Source organism: Lipophrys pholis, assembly GCF_963383615.2.
Source record: "Lipophrys pholis genome assembly, chromosome: 12".
NCBI classification, from domain to species: Eukaryota; Metazoa; Chordata; class Actinopteri; order Blenniiformes; family Blenniidae; genus Lipophrys; species Lipophrys pholis.
Window position 1 is genome coordinate 12,208,814 of NC_137641.1, and position 23,048 is coordinate 12,231,861.

At 41.3% G+C, this 23,048-nt stretch overlaps 2 protein-coding genes across 2 annotated transcripts; both read left to right on the forward strand.

The window, feature by feature from the left end:
• Positions 1-8,693: 8,693 nt before the first annotated feature.
• Positions 8,694-14,022, forward strand: LOC308118170 (pro-epidermal growth factor-like). The gene is made up of 5 exons (XM_080477453.1): positions 8,694-8,922; positions 11,893-12,129; positions 12,240-12,540; positions 12,666-12,762; positions 13,802-14,022. Exons 1-5 carry the CDS (start codon positions 8,784-8,786, stop codon positions 13,892-13,894), a joined length of 867 nt encoding a protein of 288 aa, XP_080333579.1. The 5' UTR covers positions 8,694-8,783; the 3' UTR covers positions 13,895-14,022.
• Positions 14,023-16,226: 2,204 nt separating this feature from the next.
• On the forward strand, positions 16,227-23,048 carry LOC308117992 (uncharacterized protein). Its single transcript, XM_080477153.1, has 4 exons — positions 16,227-16,547; positions 18,422-18,742; positions 19,726-19,795; positions 20,585-23,048. Exons 2-3 carry the CDS (start codon positions 18,456-18,458, stop codon positions 19,766-19,768), a joined length of 330 nt encoding a protein of 109 aa, XP_080333279.1. The 5' UTR covers positions 16,227-16,547; positions 18,422-18,455; the 3' UTR covers positions 19,769-19,795; positions 20,585-23,048.

Sequence of the window (23,048 nt, forward strand, 5' to 3'; positions counted from 1 at the left end):
TCAACTGTCCAAGTGTAGATCTTCCTGCTCCTCCAAAAACTGTCCTGAAATGTCGCCTGGGATCCAAGCTGTGCCAAGATGGGACCGAATGTGTCCTTTACGGTCACGTCTGTGATGGAGACAGAGACTGTCGAGATGGATCAGATGAACTGGGATGTGGGTATCGCAGCAGATTCCGCTCATGTTGATATTTTGCCTTCTTGATGTTGCAAAGTGGCACTTATGTTGCTCATTCACATTTAGGTGACTCTCCAGCTAATAAAACGTTTACCGAATCTCCCACCAAGCCACCGTGCACCAGTCCTTCAGTTCTGTGTCCTGGTTCCTCTGTGTGCCTCAGCCCAGCACAGATATGTGATGGAAAGAAAGACTGTCCTGATGGTTCTGATGAGAAATGTCTGCAAAGTTGTCCTTACTGGAGTGAGTAACTGGAGAATATAATCATTACTGCTTTTATCTTTCCCCAAAAGAGATAAGGTGGGCTGTTTAATGAGCTTGTTGGTGTTGTGCTTAACATGGTTTTTCCAAAAAAAGTCACTGTAGAGAGATTTGTCCATAGTTAATAATTTTTTAGTGTACAATAACTTATGGTACCATTTGTCTCTTTGACCTTCCTCAGCTGACTTCCTCTGCAAGGATCGTCGGAGCTGCGTCTCAAGGAGCCAAGTTTGTGACGGTCGAAGTCATTGTCGCGATGGCTCCGATGAGGTTGGCTGTTCAGATGTAGCTCTTCCCACACCTCCTAAAACTACACTGAAATGTCGATTAGGATCCAGACTGTGCGAAGATGGCACTGAATGTGTCTTGTACAGTCATGTCTGTGATGGAGACAGAGACTGTCGAGATGGATCAGATGAACTGGGGTGTGGTGAGTCTATCTAAAGTTTATAATATCAATGGGATTTTTCTTAAGGTGGCAATTTCAGAGTGGAACTTGGTAACCTTAGGTTTCAAATCTAACTTTAAATTGCATATCTCGTTTCAATTTTAGATGCTCTGGAAATGACTACTTCTACAAAAAGCCCCCCCACCAGGCCACCCTGTAGTCGTCCATCAGTTTTGTGCCTGGGTTCATCTGTCTGCATCATGCCAGCACAGTTCTGTGATGGACGGAAAGACTGCCCCGATGGGTCTGATGAGGACTGTGTCAAGAAGTGTGGTGACCAAAGTAAGTGCTGGCAAAGCAAATTCAGGTTTTATTTTTGGCTTCATTTAATAACATTGGCCGTAGTTATTAAATGAAGATGCTTTCTCCGTAGCTGACTTTCTCTGCAAGGATCGTCGTAGCTGTGTCTCCAGGAATTTGGTTTGTGACGGCCGCTCTCACTGCCTTGATGGTTCCGACGAGCTCAACTGTCCGAGGCGCACTGCTCCTGCACCACGCACACAGGTCTTGGCGTGCCGCATTGGATCAAAGCTGTGCGACGATGGCACGGAGTGCGTTCTGTACAGCCACCTATGTGATGGAGAGGACGACTGTGTGGATGGTTCTGACGAACGGGGTTGCACTAAAACTTGCGAACAAGGTTTGGACTAACAGTTGGGAGCAATGTTCAATCATCAACCTACAAGATTGAGTAATTTCATTACTTTGAATTCTGCTCTGCATCCCCCCAGGTGAGTTTCAATGTGCCCATGGAAAAATGTGCATTCCTGAGGCTCAGGTGTGTGATGGGAAGTCACAATGCCGGGATAACTCGGATGAGATGAACTGCTGGAAACCAACCAAGAGCTGCGAGCATCGCTGCGCTGACGGCAAACGCTGCCTCCCAAAGAAACTCCTGTGTGACGGAGAGAGAGACTGTCCTGATGGCTCAGATGAACTGGGCTGTGGTAAGCTCTAAAAATATACTTTCTGGGATTTGTCTTTGCTAGAAATCCTGCACTTGTATTCGTTTATTACCTCTGGTTTGAATCGCACGTATAAGTTTATCTTGAAAGTCGATCAAGGATTTCATCAGGTTCTCTTCTTCCAGACGCCGTGATTGCTGCGACAGGAGAGTCTTCTGCTGTCACTCCTGCATCGATTTGTGTTGCACCTTCAGTCCTCTGTCCAGGTTCAACACAGTGTATACTACAGCAGCAGCTGTGTGATGGGCAAAGAGACTGTCCAGATGGGTCTGATGAAAGTGGCTGTGTGCTCAAATGTGAAAATCCAAGTTAGTATCCACAAAGTTGCAGAAGTTTACATGTCATACAATTGACGTGAATCAAAATAACAAACACACACATGATGCGCTGTGCTGTGAGGCTACCATTGTCACAGCCGAAAAGAAAATGGGCTCACAAGAGAAAAACATAGTATAATATTTTGGTTATTTTACCACAGTGCGTAACTTGGAAATAAACTGTAATCCTATTCCTGTTTTGGGGAGAGAAAATGCAGATCTTTATAAATATCGGCAGTCTGTCGTTGGTTACAGAAACGGTCTGAATTTCCTTGCAAAAGCGACAAAGATCAGGCAACATGGGCTCAAATCCCAAATGTAATAGCAGCTGATGCACATCTTTTTGCAACCCTAATTGATCTATCGAGGAGAAACTGGTGAAATGGATTTGTCATGATTTCACTGGGGAAAAAAAATCTATTTCAATGTGACAAATTTTTAAAGTTTTCAATGTTCTACATCATGTTTCTAAAATTAATGACTTTTCCTACCCCACATCAGACGACTTCTTATGCAGCGACCAGAGAAAATGCATCCAGATGAAAGAAGTATGCGATGGCCAGATTCACTGTCCCGATGGCTCGGATGAGAAGCAGTGCTCGCCACAGAAAGACACTGCCACCTGTAAGTCGGGAAGAAATGTTAATCACAATTATATCCCCAGGCTGTAGTCATATTGAAAGCCACAACTATATATATGGTTTGCGTCTAAATTCTGAAGACGTCCAAAAAACCTCCCTTAAGCAACCTCTGGCAAGCCGATTGCTGCTTGTCTGAGATCAAAGTGTTGGTTGCTCTTATCACCCATTTAATGCTTTTTTCTTTTTTTCCCCCTCTGCCAAGCCATCAATGTGCCCAACACTCCATCAGAACCTTTAAAGTGTCGCAGAGGTTTCAAGCCATGTAAAGATGGACTGGACTGTGTGATGTACAGCCACGTCTGTGATGGAGAGAAGGACTGCAAGGATGGCTCCGATGAAGTTGGATGTGCCAGGAAGTGCAAAGAGGGTTTGTTCTTTGAGCTGGAGAGAGGCTTCGGAGGAAATTAAAGATCACAATTGAAGTTTTTTTTTGTTTTTTTTTCTCCCTCTCCTTCCCAGGTGAATTCCTCTGTTCTCATGGGAGCAGATGTATCCCACAAAGCAGTGTGTGTGACGGGCAGTACGACTGTCAGGACAGATCTGACGAAATGAACTGCTCAACCCGAAGCGACGGCTGCAACCACCACTGTGACAATAAAACTCGCTGTATACCAGACACCTTCCTGTGCGATGGAGAAAAAGACTGTGCCGATGGGTCGGACGAAGAAAAGTGTGGTGGGTAACTTTTAGCAGTTGGAGACAAAGTTGACAGACGTCAGTTGACGTCTGTATTCGTTTCCTTTCTTGCCAGGTTCGGTAACTTGTTTGAAGGACCAGTACCGTTGTGTTAGCGGGCAGTGTGTATCTGAGGCTCTGAGGTGTGACGGATACGCAGACTGCAGCGACCGCTCTGATGAGGCCGACTGCTCCAGACCGCCGCGCTGCCCGGCGCAGCTCCGATGCCCGCACAGCCACGAATGCTTGCAGAAAGAGTGGCTCTGTGACGGCGAGGAAGACTGCAAAGACGGCTCGGATGAGACGGTGGGGAAGGACAGAAGAGCAAAACATGAATTGAAGGGGCACTTTGTATCTGTGTTTCAAACCATATTCATGCTTTTTCAGAATTGCAACGCCCCACCGGCAAAGTGCAGGTCATACCAGTGGCAGTGCCGAGACAGCGCTCAGTGCATTCCTGTTTTGTGGAGGTGTGACAGTATGGCGGATTGCCACAATGGCATGGATGAGGACGGATGTGAGTGCTCGGGTTCATTTTCTACTTCAAACATTATTTGAGCATGTTTAGACAAGATTAGTTGTACATGATTGAGTTGGATGATTCCATCAATTTTAATAATGGCTGGTAGTTTACATTTTCTTGTCAATAAATCAGTCCTGTTTAGAACAACTCAAAATTGAGATACTGGTGAGGGAGGGATTGCTTCTATTTCTGAGCATGGATTGTGTAACAAGCGTTTAAAGAAAATAGGCATGAAAGTAATTGTCTTTGCAGAATCCTTTTTTTTTTTTTTTGTTTGTTTTGTTTAAATGAAAATGATTGATGTGCTTTCACAGGCACCAGGAAAAACTGCCCCCCTCACCTGTACCAGTGTGTCAGTGGAGAGTGTATTGACCCCAAGCTGGTGTGTAATGGCTTATCCAACTGTCTTGATGGCTCTGACGAAGGCGTGGGTTGTGGGCAACGCAACTGCTCCAGTCCATCAGCCCCTCGGTGTGACCATCTCTGCGTCAGCACGCCAGTGGGACCAGTTAGTATTAAAATTTTATAATTCTAGACTCGTCCTCATTTAGTTTTTTTTTCACTAATCTTATTCTGTTTAATAGTACTACTCTGGGATTGTTACAATGGATTTGATAATCCAAAGAACTTTCTTTCTGCAAGTATACAAACTAATGCTGTGTTTTTTTCATTCTCCCCTAGACCTGCTTCTGTACTTCAGGGTTCAAGCCACAGTACAACACTCAGACCTGTGTTGATGTTGACGAGTGTAATTCAGAGCTTTATGCTTTATGTGAACACACCTGTCTGAACACCCGTGGGTCCTACACCTGTCACTGTCACCCTGGATTTTACTTGGAGCCTGACAACAAAAGCTGCAAAACAAAAGGTGTGTGACAAGATGGTCTGCTAAAAGAAAATAATAATCAAAGAAAGTTTCCAGATTAAACAAACAGTCACTGCACATTTATTAAACTTAAGGGTCTACATATGGCCTCCATCAGATCAGTATAAACATAAGACTCGCTGTTCATGTTTCTCCATCTTCAGATGAGCCTGTACTTCTAGCATCCATACAGTCGGAGCTTTTATTATTTGGAGTCCACAGCGGCACTTTGCGAATTTTGTCTTCGGTCAGTCAGCCAGTCTTCTCGTTGGATTATCACTGGGCCCAACAGAGAGTGTACTGGCTGAGCCCCGACTACCAGAGCATCCGCTTTGCTGACATGAACAACCCTAACAACAAAAGGACACTGATCAAAGGTACACCACCCAGGGTTTTTCTACACCTTTTTCAGCAAGCCTCAAAAATATTCAGTGAATAAGAGTAACTCCAGGAGTTTGACCTGGACATGTCTTTTTTGCAGGAGTGAAATCAGATTTTCTCGCAGTGGACTGGGTTGGTAACAATCTTTACTGGGTGGATGGATTAGTTGGCCAAATATTGGCAGTGAAGCTGAGCAATACCACACTGAGATCTCAGGATTACACCGTAGTCCTGGGTGACGATTTAGAGCAACCAAGCTCACTGGTCTTGTTGCCACACAAAGGGTGAGATTCACAACTTGGTTTACCAACCGAAGCAATAAAATTCACCTTTAACTTTAACCTTTAACTTCATGCCTCGTCTTTGTTCTCAGTTTAATGTTGTGGTCTGAGATTGGCAGCAAGCCTCAGATTGAGCAGTCCGGGATGGACGGTTCACGGAGGAAAGTGGTGGTGAGCAGTGACTTAAGCTGGCCTGTCAGTTTGGCCTACGACCTCCTGGATAACAGGATGTACTGGGCCGATGAGAAGCTACGCTGCATAGGTTCAGCCTCTCTGGACGGTGACAACATCAAGGTAAAAGATATTTAAATGATTGTCTTGTACAGGGGTGAGAAACTGAACGCAGAAGGCATTAAAAATATTTTTTTCTCAAGTAAAAGTAATATATTATCGAATTTGCAAGTAAGAATTGTGGACTTGGCACAACAGTGAGGGACGTGAGCCAACAGATCAGTTTGGAACAGTCAAAGCCAGCGCTCCTTTTGACCAGAGAATGTGAGCGTCAAAGCCAAACTGAAAATGTGCACGCTGTTTGCTGTAAAATGCAATGAAGAGAGGGATGTCCTTTTGGGCAATTTCCCTGTATTTCCCACCAGGAAGCATGTAAAAATATAAAAAAAATAGCGTGATGTTTAAATGGCACTAATTCTTCTTTGAAATGTTTAGCTTGTGAATGTTTTCATAAAGCAACTGCACTAAATATTTGGAGTTGCACTGTTATAGTTGCCTGGGCTTGAATGTCATCACTGGACAGAAACTAGCTTGACATCCCTGGTTTAGTGGATTATGAAGATTTACAAATTTAAGATGTGGGGAGATGCACCATGTTTGACCCATTTTTGTCATTCATTTCTTTTGCCCTGTGACTTCTTTTTTTTTTTTTTTTTTTTTTTTTTTTCTAGATTATGCAGTTAGCTGAGACTCCAAACCCATTCTCCGTGGTGGTCTTCAATGATCGCATTTTCTGGTCCGACACCAAGCGAAGAGCTGTCCGCTCGGCCAGAAAGAACACCGGCAAAGATCAAAAGGTCCTTCTTAAAAGACCGGGGCAGCCGTTTGGACTGAAAGTGAGTTTCTACTCTGTAATGGGGGGGCTTTCGCTCCTGAAGACAGTCATGACTACAGCATTTAACAGCGATGCCTCTGTTCTCGCTCTTTCTTCAGCTCATGCATGCCCTCTCCCAGCCAGCTGTCTCCCAGCCCTGTGACCAACTATCCTGTTCCCATCTCTGCCTCTTGGCCCCAGCAGTAAGCAGCCCCTCTGAATTGTCAGCACCTATAGGTGTTTGTCGATGCCCGAAGGGGCTGCTGCTGTCCAAGGACAAGATCACCTGCTCTGTGCCAACCGACTCGTCATTTGTCCTGTTCTTGTCTCGCAACACAATCTATCAGGCAAGTGGTTGTTGATCGTATTTGACATCCTGGCCTGCAGGCCTCTGCTCCTGTCAGACCCTTGTGGTTTCAGAGGCCTTCCTGGTTAAAGGCATTTTAGCGAACATACATGCTCACTTTTCTTCTCCTGCAGATTTACTTGCACTCTATGCGTCGAGACGGCGTTTCCCTGAAGAAAATGCCAAACAACCGACCTTTAGCCCTCCCAAACTCAAATGAGGCCCTGGAGCTAGACGTTTCCATCCGCGATCTTTCTCTGTATGTGGCCTATTCGGGACAAGGATCAGTGGATGTTTTGAGGCTGAGCAGCTCCAGATCTCGACAGGGCCTCACGTGGGCTGAACAGATCCTACAGCTGGAGGTTTGCATCATTTTTCTAAGACGATTGCACATGGACATAAGTAAATCTGGAACCAAGTGAATGTTTTCGTTATGTTGCACGCAGGACCCATTGGTCTCAAGCGCACCCAATTTTAATGGTTCATAACATTGTGACTTTCAACCTGCTTAAGTTTCCAGTAAAAATGCCCCTTTCTTGTCAAACTAACTTTTTAATCTCACAAGGATGACGTGGTCACAGCTCTGGCCGTCGATTGGGTGACACTCAACCTCTACTGGAGCAGCAGTGAGAGGCCTGATATCCATGTGACCTCACGTTATCAAACCCGCACCACGTCACTGCTGCAGGGATTTCTCATGGTGAAAGCAGCCTTACTCTCATTTGCTCTTTTCTGCACATCCGACGTCTTTATTTTCAATATTTAAACTCTGCTTGAAATAATTCTATGCATTCCTGCCAATATTACAACTGCATACAGTGTTATTTAAAGGCTACTTGCACTGGAAGTCTTGGCGTTTTGAAAATTGTAAGTAATTTAGAATTCCCAAAAGCATAGTTTATAAGCTTCTCACTAGTCAGCTGGTCAATAATCTATGTCCAGAGTCTTCAACGTGCGGGATAATGAGCACCTTTCAGAGCTTCAACCAAATTCTTGGTTGAATGTCTTTTCTCCTGTTTTTTACATTTTAAGATTTTTTTTCTGTTAAATGCGTCTTAAATGAGTTTTGTCTTTTCAGGGCACCACCTCCATTGCGCTGCATCCTCCCACGGGTCGCCTTTGTTACACAGCAATATTCATAGTGAGTGGGAAGGCTCAGACAGGGGTGGTCTGTGCCTGGATGGATGGTCGTAATAAAGCCGTGCTGTGGAGGAAATCCAGCATCCCTACGTCACTGGTGTTTTCCAGTCAGGGAAACATGATATACTGGGCAGACACTGGTGAGCATCAGTCTCTTTTACACACCTGATCACAATGTCAAACAGTTTAATTGAATTACCTTTTGTGAATTTATGCATGGATTTTTCTCCTGTTAGGTGAGAGCATAATCAGCTCCATTGGACTGGATGGAACGGGATATAAACAATTCACCACAGGGCCGGGCCTACTGCTCTCCTTCACACACACTGCTAATATCTTCCTGTGGGTCACCCTGGGCAAAGGTGAGGACCATCTTTTTCCACATTATTATTCCAGATAAGGCACCGATGAGCACACTTGAGTCATTAATGAAACTTTTTTTGTATTCATTTGATTAAATTTGTTCAGAGCTGCTCGGGCCATCAGCTTAGTTCCATCTCTTTATCCCTTCCAGGCAGCAGGTGGCATTGCAGACTAATGTCACAATGAATAATTCACTCGGCTTATTCTTGGCAATCTCTTGCACATATTTAAACTCTAATCTACTCTATCTGGCCCATTTCATTTCAGTCAAACAGTATCGAGTAAATGCACTTTATCCAATCGCTTCAGATTTTTGTGATATAGTGGTTTGTTCCTTCTAACATGTGGCCCTTTTATGAAACATTTTTCTCCTTCCCTCTGCATAGATGTAACCAGGGTGTGGTTTACTGATGGCCTCCAGCCTAAACAACTGTGGTTTGAGACAAAGACCAGCATGGTGAACATCAGAGCCTTCAGCAATGACACCCAGACAGGTAGGAAACAAAACAAGTCTACAGAAAACCCCAAGGTAATGTAAAAAGTGGCGCATAATAAAACGCAAATACTTCATTGCTGTAATAGTCTAAGGTTTGCAGTTACATGCAAGTAAGTGGTAATAAATCAGAAAAAAAAAATCCCAAACATTTATATCAACCAGATATTTAAATCAAGAGCTATTTTAAAAGAATCTTTTTTCAGGGTGTGTTTTTCTTTTTGTGTGTGTGTGTGTGTGTGTGTGTGTGTGTGTGTCTTCACAACATCCAAACTGATTACAGCCTCAGTAGATGGACACACATCAAGTCTTTCTGCTGTGTTTTCTTCCAAGTTCAGGAAAACAGCAATGGACGTCATGGAACAGAAGACAGCAAGTAGGCGCGTGTCTAAAAGTGATCTAGATAGCACTGATAATGGACAGCATTCCTCATCCGTGACACAATTTCAGCCCACAACTTTAAATACTTCTTTCAACGAAAAAAAAAGTCAGTAAAAAATTTTCTGAGTGCATTTCAGAGTTTATATTACTTCAATAAATTAAATTAGAAGCGTTTCCCCAACGGATTAATAAAGTACTCCTGTTTCTGATAAAGAAGGTTTAACCTTTTTCTCTTTTAAAATAAGTCTGACATATTGGTCCGGTTAGAGTCATCACAAAGTATGCAGAAGTAATAATAATTTGAAGAGGAAAATCTGTAGTTGAAGCAGGACAGCCAATGACCAAATGGACCTTTTTTACAAAATTATTTGAAATGCTTTTAAAAGTGTTCATGTATCTAATGTGATTTTTCGAACAAAATAATGAGCTTTTCCTTCAGCAGCTTACCACAATCAGCCGTTTAGTTCCACTGTTGTCTGATTCTTATGACACTATACACATTGTGTATAGTGTCATAAGAATCAGACGTTTGTTTTTTTGCCAGATTATTTTTTAACAAGATGCCTTGCTAATAAGTCTTATACCATTGAACACCTTGTTTGATTCCCCTTTAAATAGTGCCACATTTCTAATCAATGTGCCTTTCAGGCTGAGCAGTAAAACTGAAGTTGTGCCCATAACAAACGAGCCAAAGCATTCTCCAACAATGCCAGCTTTTCTTTGGATTTGGAGATTGAAGCATGTAAAATGTCGATATGTTTTGTTAACATATCCACATAAAAAGGAGCCTCCGTGGCGGAATCATACAGTGTGACACCCCCCCCCCCCCCCCCCTTACCCATGGTGGTCAGCAGCCTGCTGTGGGGTTACATGTCACTCTTCAACCGCGATTTGTTGTAAGTTGGGAAACATTGTTGTGATGCACAAACGGAAAGCTGACGATTCCATGAACGGGATTGATGTCAGTGGACAATTTTGGCCAATGTCATGGAAAAACTTGCCAAATAGTCCTAAGAATGCAGTGTGCTGTGTGTTTGACACTCCTAATAGTGGCTGCAGTTTGTATAAATATATTTGTGATGACATTCATTACAGGTGAAGTGAACAATCGGGGCACACTTAAATGACTTGAAGCTTGTCTATTTATGCTGTTAAAAAGTGAGTCTTGTACTTGCTGTAAAATCTGAATTTAATGACCACTAGAGGGGATGTGAGACACACCGGATGTCATGGAATCAAGGAAAGGAGTGAGAACTGGAGGAGCAGGTATTGCAATGAGGTCATAATGACTGCACGTGAATGCATATGCTGATTCATCCTGATAATGCAAGTTTACAAAAAGCCAAGGTGTTATAGTGAGAAGCGGAACAGAGATGAACCCATACCAAACTGTGGATGTAAATTAATGCATGTTGTATCAAGCCGGGCTGTTTGGTAGCTCATCCACTGTGTTGACGAAGTGATTTACAAAGCATATTAAAGTGGCTGTGAAATTGGTAGAGGCTTCTGGATCCTGTTTAGTTTGTCAACGTGGCTCATCAATGCTCCAATCCCTTTTTACATAATGTGTTTAAGCCGACAGTGCACAGCGAGTCTGTTATGCATGACAAACCTGAGCACGCATTCGTTTGTTAAACGGAACCACACCAAACCATATTGTTGGTAATAAAGAAGGAATTACTTCTTCCTGCATTCTCATGTTTTCACCCTAACTTTCCTCTCTGTTTTGGACCCGAGGAAGCTGGTGAAAGTGTGTTATTGGACACTGCAGGCGGACTGAAAAGGCTCACTTAGGCTCAGTTTGAGTTGAATAGCTGAATAGATGGCAGAGTGATGTGATACCTGGGGGAAGATGAGGCTTGGCAAGCTGTGAGAGATCCCACTCTTGTCACTCTGTGCCGCAAAGGAAAAGAGCAGTGATGAATAAAGCCATGTACACACTGTACTCAGACAGATAGTGCTACTTTGTGTAAATTGTATGGGGGGATGAGGTGAATACATACAGTTGGATAGAAAATAAGTTCATCCCTTTTGAAATGATTGGCTTCTCTTGGCATGTTGGGACCGGCAAGCATCCAGTTCTTTCAACCACTGCCCACAGAAATGGGAGGTGTCTTCGGGGGGGGGGAAATCCTCATGGTTGTGTCCAAGCAAAATTGACCGTATTTAAAAAATATTTTTTTAATTTGTGCATTCACTTAAGTCTAGGGTGAAACACAGTTAGGTGCTATTTAGGTCCTTTCATTTCAAAAGTTAAAGCAACTTGAAACATTTATGATCCAACATTGAATTTGTGTACAATACACATTTGAGCAATGCCTTGATTTCCCACTCTTTCCTTGTGCTCTTGAACAACGAGCTTCAATGTCGTTTTTGCACACAGAGGTTTTTTTCCCCAAATTTGGATTATAATAAGATACTGATTGTCTGCGATAATTTAACTGTAATTTGCACTGAGATATAAGGAGTATGTGTACATGTAGTAACAATGAGTGTACTCTGTAACTTTAAGGTCAGCTTTCATTGAAAAAGTTTAAATACCATGATGATCACTGAGGCATAATATCCCACCTTTACCTCTCTAATCCAGGAGAAAATAGTTGTTCCAAAAACAACGGAGACTGCGACCACCTGTGCCTGCCGTATCCCGGAGGTCGGACATGTAAATGTGGACGGGGCTTCCTCAGCGTCGACATTGCTTCATGTGTCCCACTTCCTTCCTGTCCTGCTGGAGAAAAATCCTGCTTTAGTGGCGATAAATGCATCAGCAGCAGCAAGTTCTGCGACCAACAGATTGATTGTCCAGACAAGTCTGATGAACAGGACTGTGAGTTTCCGTCACCTGTTTTTTTTTTTTTTTTTTCCCTCGATGGACTATTTGTGGTTTATCATAGATTTATTTCTGTAAGCATCTCTAATGATGACTGTTATTTTTAGGTCCATCCTCAAACAGGCCCTCTCTTGGGTCGAAAACCAGTGGGGATCAAACTCCACAGTCAAACGCCAAGAACTCCGTTCTTCCAGTGAAGAAAGACTCTGCTTCCTGTGATCTCCAGCACTGCAGCGGTCACGGCACATGCATCACAGAGGGTAAAGTGACCCGCTGCCAGTGTCTGCAGGGTTACAAGGGGGAATCCTGTCAAGAGGCCGACCATGGACATGGCCACGCGCCTGTGATCCTCGGTGTTTTCTTCCTCGTCGTTCTAGTGGTGACCGGCATTTTCATTTTCAGTAAAAGGTACTTGCAGTTCTTAGAAATTATTAAAGTCACATGCTGCTGTTAAATTGTAAAAGACAGCCATTGAAACCTCGACTTGATAATGGAGGGATTAAAACATGGCCTCCGTGATTTTGTTTCAACAGGAGAGAATGGGCTGCCCTCCGACAAAGATCCACAGACAAAGAAAATCTAATGGCCAACATGGGACTGCCATCTGAAGACGAGAGCTCCGATTCAGAGGTAAAACCCAAATACTCCAGATTTGAATCTGTGGTTGTTCACTAATAATCAGAAAAACATGATTTGAACAATTTGAAAATCTAACTTTTATATTCAACAAAGCAAGACCTGTAATCTACTCTGGGTCCGATCATAAAGTTAGATACTGTTATTCGGCATGCTTGATATCACACCCAGTTTTAACAAGAATCCCACCAGTGTTGAAGGTTTTATAATCAAGCTTGTTTCCTTTGTGCATTGTTTTGTAACTACAATGCCAAAGGGAAAAAAAAAAATCCTTGATTATGATCAAGAAGAGATGAAAACGTTTGAGATCAGTGCTGTGCAATCTGATGTGCTCTGTTCAGATTACAAACGGGGTCATACCAACTCCTCTGATGTGGTCATAATGTCAGTTGAAATGAGCCGATCTAATAAAGTGTCTACAAGATGCAATTTTAATAAGATTTGTTATTGTCATTGGAACCACAGCTTTAGTCTTCTGATGCGAAGGATTGTTTTTTCTTATTCAATGAAAAAAGTAAGTTTTTTAATTAATCGCTAAAATGTTTAAAAGCTTTAATACATTGCTTATCCTTCATGAATATAAAAACGAAGGTCTCACTGGTTTATCTAATTCTAGAGACACTAAAATATAAAAAAACAAACTGCAAAGTTGCAATCAGTATTACTTGATGACATTAGAATTTAAAATGTTTTTAAACCTAAACAAAAATGAGTGGATAGAAAAAAAAAAGCTGTTTTCATAAAAATCAAGCTGAAGTAGCAATGGGGGAGAATCTGGTGTACCGTGCCTATTTCATACCAAAAGCAAAAAGATTTTAGAAAAAAATACTAATTTCTGAGACTATCAATCTATAACTTCTAGATGCAGCCTTATCTCATAAGATGCCTTTGTTTTTATTTGAATAGGTGATCATTTTTAATCGTTTCTAAATTGTAAATGTTTAAATTTGTCATGTGCAATTTCATTAGTTTCATATTTCTGCTTCATGTCAATGGGAAAAAACAAAAAAACCTCAAACCCTTTCTCTCCCAGGAACTGGATTCCCCGGTAGACACGCTGCCCCCCTCCCTGCCATTAGTCACTGTATCTGAAAAGGCTGATGAACATTCACTGACAAACCTGTGACTGGACAAACAGCTGGGATCTGAAGCGACCGGTTGAATAAGCAGCTTTGCAGTGTTGGTTTATCTCGGGTCAGATGTCGTAAATACGGTGATGGATTCTGGCATGCTGATGTAAGCAGTTTCTATTGTAATAAACAAAATAATTAACCAAAAATGACTCGTATGGCTTTTTTTTTTCTTTTTTTTTCAATTGAAGGTTTTCATAAAAAACTCTGCAACTTTTCCAAATGAATCACCGGTAGTTTTCTCAGTTTGTAACATTTAAGAACTCGCTTGTATAGAAAGAACTGCTTTATTGGAAGTTTCCAAGCTATGGCCTGTGGTCACCCTCAGGCCCTTGATCAATATTCAAGTACGATTTCCTTTCAGTTGGTACTGCTTTGATTGACCAGAAGTAAATGCCTGCTTTCATGAGGTCTGACCCTTCATATGTTTTTACTGTAGGTCATCTTCAAGTGTAGTGTTTTGCCTAATAAAACATACTCAAACGCAACGTACAGTACAATAACAAAGAGAACTGACCATTACATTGCAGATTTGCTTTTCAGGTTTAACCCTGTCCATTATGTAGATGGGTTTCCACTCCCTACTGTATTTCTTGTACATACAGTGTCGTGTTACTAACTCTCTAAGGGAAGTGTACTTCCTCGATAGAGGTTTTGCTGTGATAAAGGGACAACGTGACACACATTTTTCCTGCTCCAGAATATGTGAGTTTTTGAAAAATGTAAATGAAAGGTGAACTGCAAGCGTGATGCATACCACAGAGCCTCACAAATGTCAGTGACTCCACCAATCCTGCGTGCCTGGGCGGAGGCCTGGGAGCAGGGTTTAACAAAAGCCATGCAACGATCCTTTTGACTCCACCAAGACAGCAGAAGGTAAATAAGCCTTCAGAAAATAACTGGAAACAATCCACATTGATCGGCATGTTGAGTATTTGACTAAAGTTGAATAACTCGCTGCTTTAAAAAAATAAAAATAAAAATTCTGAACCAACACTCAAACTGTAAAGCAACATGTAAAATAAATACAGAATATACTTGATCTGTTTTACCTCAAATGTAAAGTTTCTACTACAGACATGTTTGAGTTGATAGATTATAGGAATGACTGGTTAGGATCAAGATTAGAATGTCATAACTCAGGAGGTGAAGGACAAGATGGCTTTATATTTGCAACCCAGATTTCTTTATTCTGGAATCATCAGAGGTTGCAACAACTGATTTAATGACGGCTCAAGATTTTGTCTGCACACTCGCTTCCTTGTATTCCTCACAAGAGGCTAATATATAGAACTGAAGCTTTTCATTCTGTCATAAATTTAGCCTGATAAAGTAAACAAAATTATACATTTGGACATTCTAATTAGTGATACTGCCAATGAAGATGGAAAAGTTGTCATAAGAAATCTGCAGCCTCCAATCTTGCAGGTAGCTAAAGCATGCGTATGTCTCTTGCGATGTACCTCTGTGGGATCATCTTGCGACCGCCCCAGTGGGTCAACTGCCTGATGTGAGTCATGGTTACTTCATCCATATATATATATATATATATATATATATATTTTAGCTCTTCTCATTCTCTTCTTTCTTGACTGTATTCATGTCAAAAGCACTGAAAATTGTTCATTACTAATCAAAACAATTGGGTATCGAGACTTAATGAAGAAAAACAGGTACAGACCTATGAGGAAGTATTCTTAGTTGATTTTGAAACTCGATAATCTGTCTCTCGGATCATGTTCACGGCACAACAGTGGGACTGTGACATGTTGCAATAACCACAAGGTAATGTCTATGATTTGTGTTGACTAATTTGTATTTGGTAAGAGTCTGTCAATGACATGATTAGTTGTAACAAGGCACAATATAAATCTAACAGAAGTCAATTTTATTTCAATTTTATTTTTTTTAACAACTTCATTGTGAGCTGTGAAAAGTTTGCAAGCAACTAATGTGCAGCTCCTTTTGGCTTCCTCGCCAGGTCTCTGACGACAGCAGAACAGCTGTGTGAATGGTTTCAGGTAAACATATCCGAGTTGTCGGGGCTTGCCGCCAGGGTGTTGTTTTAACATGCTTCCTCCTCCTCCTTCCATCCCCCATCATTCCGGCAAACACACCTACGGTAAGGTAATGGACTATTCGTTAAGATACGTGTACCGCTACCTTTTGTTCATCTTTATTCCTCATTTGCAATCTCCTGGGCTACATTCTGTTAAAGACGCCACACAAAAACTGAAGGTTTGGGGGATTTTTTCCCCCCCAGGATGTAGAAGCATCAGGATTTATGACTCACAGTGAGTCAATATGAATTAAGCTTCCAATTAGTTTGCAGTCTGATGAAATTTAAAGTTGCCACACCTGGACCTTTTGAGCGTGTGACAGCCCATTCTGAGATAAGGCAGAGGAAGGAGGAGGGGATATTATGTGCGTGTTTATGGAGAAAAGAGAAGGCTAGGCAGGTATTCACAGGTCTCGGCTTTCTTCCTCTTCCCACCTTTCTTTTGTTTGCAGCTTCCCTCACTGAAAGAGGAACTTCGGATTCAGGACCTTCAGATAACACTCTACGACACTCTGTGCAACCTGTGAAGAGTGATTTCAAGAGTCCAGCGTGTGTTTTAGAACACAGCGGCCACCTCGTTCTTTGCTTCTGTGAGTACATGTGGTTTTGTTGTGTTTTCTTCTGATGATTTTCACTCTTGAAGCCAGTTTGGAACGCAATCTTGCTACATTGATGGGAAACCTGAGAGGCAAGGTGCTCTGATAAACCCATCACCAATGGCTGATCAGGAAAACCAGCTCAGTTCAAGTAGTTTAATTATCAATATTGTCTTTTAACTAATCTGTATGGGCTTTTCCTCACTGTTGCGGCTATTGTATGTTAACCCGGGTCTTATTTCATATTCAAGTGTTTTCATTCGTCTTGAAGGGCTCAACGATTAATGATTTGCTCCTGCCTTCATTTAAAAGTTGAGACACCTACCTCGGATGTTTTCTTTCCAATATCTAGACAAAGTCGGCCGATCTGTAAAGGAATTTATGAGCCGATGGCATCATCCCAGGCGTGGGTGGAGTCAATCATCATTCTCCTGAATTTCTAATATATTTCTGGTCAATCTCTTTTGATGTTGCTGTTGACTTAACGGAAAAACTTTGGGCTGTCAGAAATATTGTCTATCTTCCTACGTTGAAAACATCCCCAGCATATGAGTAAAATACAAAACAGGCAAGTGTTGAGCGCTTCCTGGTGTCGGGCTCATTTGTATATGATAATGTGGAAGTAAAATACACTTGAGGATGGGAAAACATTGTCCGACGAGCAACACACTGCAGCTTGCGTTGTTTTTTTATTGCGGAGAGGATACGTTTTGAGGTCCTAATCAGCAGGTTTTAGGAAAGCCTCTATCTCACAAATTCTGAACAATCTGCAGAGAACTTATCTCGAACCATTTGCAGGGTTTTTGCAGTTGGCTCAAAGGATTGCATAGTTTTTTGGGGGGTAAAATAATCTCGGTCGTTGCGAATCTCTCGAACGTTTCTCAATTTATTGTTCAAATGAGAAAGTGCATGATTGTCCAGTCTGAATCGTTCATCCAGCAGCTTCTGCACTTGCTTTATTGCTTCCATTTAGCATTACATCTGATGACAAAGTCATTTCTAATGTCAAGAATTGTTGATCGTCTCACGTCACTTACATGCCTTTGGGTTGTAGGTTTCAAGACAGTACAGAGTACGCAATTCCTAAATCTCACAAATATTGTGCGGATTGAAATCCAATTGCGCCCAAGCGCAAACGATAAGTAATTTTAATATTTTCTCATATTTTTGTGTCTCCAACTTGTCGTGACCTCAGTGAGATACAAACTTAAGATCTGGTCAATTTTCTTTCATTAGGTGAGAATGAGATGACTTTAGATTTAAACACTCTTGTGATTTGGGACATTGCTCAGAGACATTATAGGAGTAATTTCATGCAGCGCACACCACCATAGACGGAATAAACCAAAGTTTATGTGGAGGGAATCTGAAGGACGGTCAATAAAAATGATTAACAATACTGTTCCAACAAAAAAACTGGCCTGGGGCAAATGATCTCTAACTTTTAATGTCACAACACCTCCCTTCAGTTAATATCCTCCCTGGCTGTATTTTAACAAGCCTGACTGGATTGTGTGGAAACCTGAGTTTGGGTGTGAGACCCAGAGCCAAAGCTGTCGGGTCCCGGAGACATTTCACAGGATGTTTTCAGTCCAGTCGTCCCCAGCTATGATACAGCTGAAGCAAATCTCACTTTGAGTTTTGTGATACGATTTTTTTGTAGAAGATTAGTGGACCTCCAAATAATACTTAAAGGAGTGCTGTGTGACTTAAAGAAGGACTAACTTGAAGCTCCAGCCTCGGGACATCCTTTTCAGCCCTTTGTATGTTGCCGTGTCTCTGTTGTGTTTCAGGGTGTGTCCCTCCCACTCATTCATCTCTGCCCTCTCCTGTTCTCCTTCTGCTCACTCCTTCCCTCACCACTCCAGTGTGCTCGTCCTTCCCATTACTCCCTCGCCCATCATGTCCACACCTAACCCCGTTGTCCTGCCGAGAGGCTTCAACTACAGTTTGCCTGCCTGTGGAGTGTATCACTGCAACAGCCACGGGACCTGTGCAGCCCCTCCGGATGACAGTGTCGATCTGGCATGCGACTGCAACCTGGGATACAGGGGCCAATTCTGCGAGGTGACCGTCAACGGGTCCCTGAGCGCACCTCTGACCCTGAGTGTGATCGTGGTTATCGTGGGGGTGGTGGTCCTGGCGTTTATTATTGCCAAAATGAGACAGAGACAAAAGAAGGAGCAAAGGTACGGAAAGACAATTCGATTCTGTCACTGGCTTTTCAAGATATTGCAGGGATAACTTGATGGTACGGTACCTAGACTGCCCATGAGGAAGAGCATGGGACAGTTGGGAAAAGCTCGGACTGTTGGAGGTCTGAGCCATTAGTTTAAATCAGTACTGCTCAATATTAACAGTGTTGGATGCTATTTATAAGTTGATTTTCGTGCATCGGTCAAGTTTGAATTTTAAGGAATTGTGATTCAGATTGCCACCCTTGAAGACAATGTCCTATTTTAACAAAATAAACATAGAATCTTACAGTTGAATTCAGTATTTAAAAATACTTAAATGTCCACCATGAGCCAACATATTCATTGGATAAGGCAGTCACGCCATGTAGAGGTAGGCCTACAAGCACAAATACAATACACTAAACAGAAAATACAAGAGGCAAGGCAGATGTATTGCATGTTTTATCTACTCCGTTTTTATTTGATTCATAGTTTCTGATTTACTTCTGGGACAACCAATGTTACCTGCAGGCCAGAGAAAGGTCCCATCGAAAAGATCTGAAGACTCGTTATGTGGGACAAAACAGTCTGTGTTGAAATGGGGGGAAAAAGTACAAATTTAGCTTGCGCTCAGCCTCTTAACTAATTGCTTCCGCCTCAGGTGATTTGAATATTTCTTGGCAAACAGTACTTCAGTAAAATGGATGTTGGCTCTGTAATGAAGTACTTAGCAGTTTTTTGGTTTAACAGGCAAATCGTCCTGCGAGAGAGAGACTGAGAGAGAAACGCAGCATGTTACAGATGTAGTTGTTAGGTGTTTGGTGGCTTCTTTTTTTTTTTTTTTTACTTTGGAGGTTTTTTTGTAATGAACCGGTGATAATATACGATGCATTGCTCGGAACGATACTTCTGTTTCACCATCTGATTTTCACCACATCTTTAGTACAAATTGAGCAATTTACCAATTTTTTATTTATTTTTTTGTTCTTGTACAGGAGACAAGTGGCAACAAAACAGGGCTACAACATCGCTGTATAATGTGGATTAATATAGCTGATACATAAGGTAAGCAAGTGACCAGAAATAGTCTCCAAATCCGTGTCAGTATTGCCTGTGAAACAAATTTCCCAGAATATTGTCAGATAAATATTTAAATAGTGTAAATGTCATCTGATTAAATTCAAGTCAAACCAAGACTTCAGTACAAAGTTCTGCTACTATAGTTAAAATTGCTACCAGTCTTCTATCAAATCAACACTTCACATAATACCTTTAAAGAGCCTATTTTCAATTTTTTTTTTTTTTTTTCAATGCTGATTGGATTATATGCAGGTAATGGGAATAAAGCCAAGTAACATACTGCCGTGAACCAAGTCAACATCATCGTCTTGCCACATTAGAGAGGGGCCACCTAAAATATATATTTCATATTTCAGCTGATGGACGTAATATATTCATTGGATGTAAATTTATAGTTGATTTAGATTTTAAACTAATAACTTGCCTACTATTCTATAAATGGAATATTACACTACTGTGTAAATATTTAAAGGCAGTCATGAGTAAAATACAAATATTTCAGTTTGCACAGTCCCAACCGTTGTACTATTCGTGCAGTTGGTTCTGTTCGTTCATTTATTCTATGAATACAGACCTGCATGTTCCTTCGTGCTTAGAAAATGCCAACCTCACATGTGCTGCACATCATTCACATAATACCATCAAGAATCTCCGATAATGCAACTTTTTCTTGAACTGATCAGCTTTCCGTGTATTATCCTTGTGAGGGTTTGAGCTTGGATGTTAAATATTCGTCACGGAATTCTCTCAAACTTTTTCCACTCTGTTTTCCAGGTGAGCCATATACGGTATATATATATGTATACGTGTGGACGGACAGCAACATTATTTAGCTTCCACCTGCATCCCTCTGTGGAGCTCACCGCCATCCATATGATTCTTGCAAAATGCTGGAACAGGTCGACATTTCTGCCTTGCTGACTGACTTTATGTGTGTGATCTTCACCAGCGCTGTCCAACTCAAATGCTGACGTGACATACTGAAACAGTTTTGGTGATTGGTTTGATTTGTTCTATGTGACACCACAAAACTCTGATCCAAACTTATTATTTTTCCTGTTTTCATAAGTGTTAAGACAGATTAACCAAAATGGCATTATTACCTTCAAATTTCTTTAGAGTTCAGTTTTCTTATGTAAATAGGCGGCAGAAGAGTGATTAAGATGTTTACAGATGCTGGTTTTACCATGTTCTTTTTTTTTTTTTTTTTGACTGAACTTGTCCCTCTCCTCTGCAAGAGGATGTAATGGACTAAAACATAGTGGTTGTGTTGAATTTATCACAACGATGTCAGGATTTGTCTGTACATGTGTCCAAATCTACTTCCCGAATCACATTACTTGGATGCTAAACTTTGTTTTTCCACGGATGAGCAGTTGGTGTCTTCTAACACCAGCTGCAGTTTTCACAACAGTGCTAAAGTTTGCCCGTCACTTACTCTCCATGAGGGAGCAGCACCTTGTTCCGTCCTGCACACACTGGTGCTGCCCTCAATACTGAAGAACTGCTTTCACAGACGCTGAAAACCAAACATGGAGACACTTAATTTTCATGCTTTGCCAGTAATTTTAAGCAGATTGTTTTAATAGCTGTCATTATAAAGGGCACACCATAGCAGATTTTTTTCTTTTTTTTAAAGGGACTCAATAATGTTTGCACAATTCTTGTAATGTTACCTGTGTATCTACCTGCTTTCATCCTCTGTGATTTACTTTTTTCGCCCTCATCGCTTACGATAAGCTGTCCCTCTCCCTGCAGAAATGCGCCTGGACACCACTGGCATTGTTTATCTGTTATTTCTGTCCGTTTCGAAACAATAGGGCTTTTCAATTTGTTATTCCAAGACCTGAGTGCGGTGGGAGCCTATTTCAACATGAGCTTATACAAAACCAGACACTGTAATGCTTTTTGCTCAGTACTCTGACTCTGAAGTTCAAACGGAAGATAAAATCAGCCTACACACATCAAAGCCACACAGCATTCATCTTACCTGATTGACTAATCAAGATACTTAATGTAACACAGCCAGTGTTAAGTGTTTTTAGGGGCTTTACTTTCTGATCTCTTGTGCAATACCGACTGAACCACACTGTTTTTACATGCCTTCTGTCCATTGGCTGCTGGTCGTCACATTATCAAGACACAAATCATATGAATTTCTCAGTTTCTGTTTTGGCATCGCTGCTTTCTACAATTGCCTTTATCAATATAATGGATGCAACAGATTTGCTGATGTATAATGTTTACATGTGCTTTCATGTGTCCGACAAAGGTTTGATTACATGTTGGTCAGGGGTATCAAACTTATTTTAATTCAAGGGCTGCATACAGCCCAGTTTGATCTCTACTGGGGATCAGTAACATGATAGCATGTTTTTACCTTGAGCAGAAAAATATTCACATTTCATGAATTTAAATTTGTTTTGAACAACTTTGAATTTCATGAGGGGGAAAAAAAGTGCAATCGGAAATTGCATCTGTAATTCTTTTCAGAATTATGATATTGGCAAACTACGTGTCAGGCTGCATCAGTACTGCAGCATTAAGCGTGCAGATTTTAAAAAAACAAACTAGTTGTCAAGGTATAGAGCTGTTTCCTTGGCAAAAACATAGCCAACCTTCACTGCTGCATCACTGATTTTTCAAATATTGTTGCCATTGTTTTTATAATCCCTACTCTGGCTGAAAACGTGTCACCCCCTGTGGACAAATTGGGAACTGTAGTTTTTCCTCTTTTAATTGTGTTATTTCAAAAAAACGTAAGCAAATTGGAATTTGCTCTGCAAGTCAGTGAAACCAGGACTTCAGTTTCAGCCTTTAATATGTCTGTCAGTCAGTCGAAACTAAAACGTGCTTACGTAATTTTTAAATTCCTGTTGTGTTGAAGATGTCCCACACATTACAATTTCACAGTCAAGACAAACTCGATCCACTGAACTTTGACTTGTATTTTTCTTTATATATGGATAATGATGTTTGAATTGATTATTGCGATAGTTTACCACAATGAATCCTTTTTTTTTTTTTTATTTGTCCTCGAACATTTGTACTTTTTCAAAATGTTATCTTGGTTTGCTGTACATAGTTACTGTTTTACATAAACTGTATTTTATTTTCTGTAACCATTTTGTGTTCCGCCTTCTGAATATTTACAAGATCTCCTGTAAGCTCATGATTTATATAAAGCCTCAATATTAATCCCACCACAGATCAACCATTATAAATAAAGTCTGTTTAG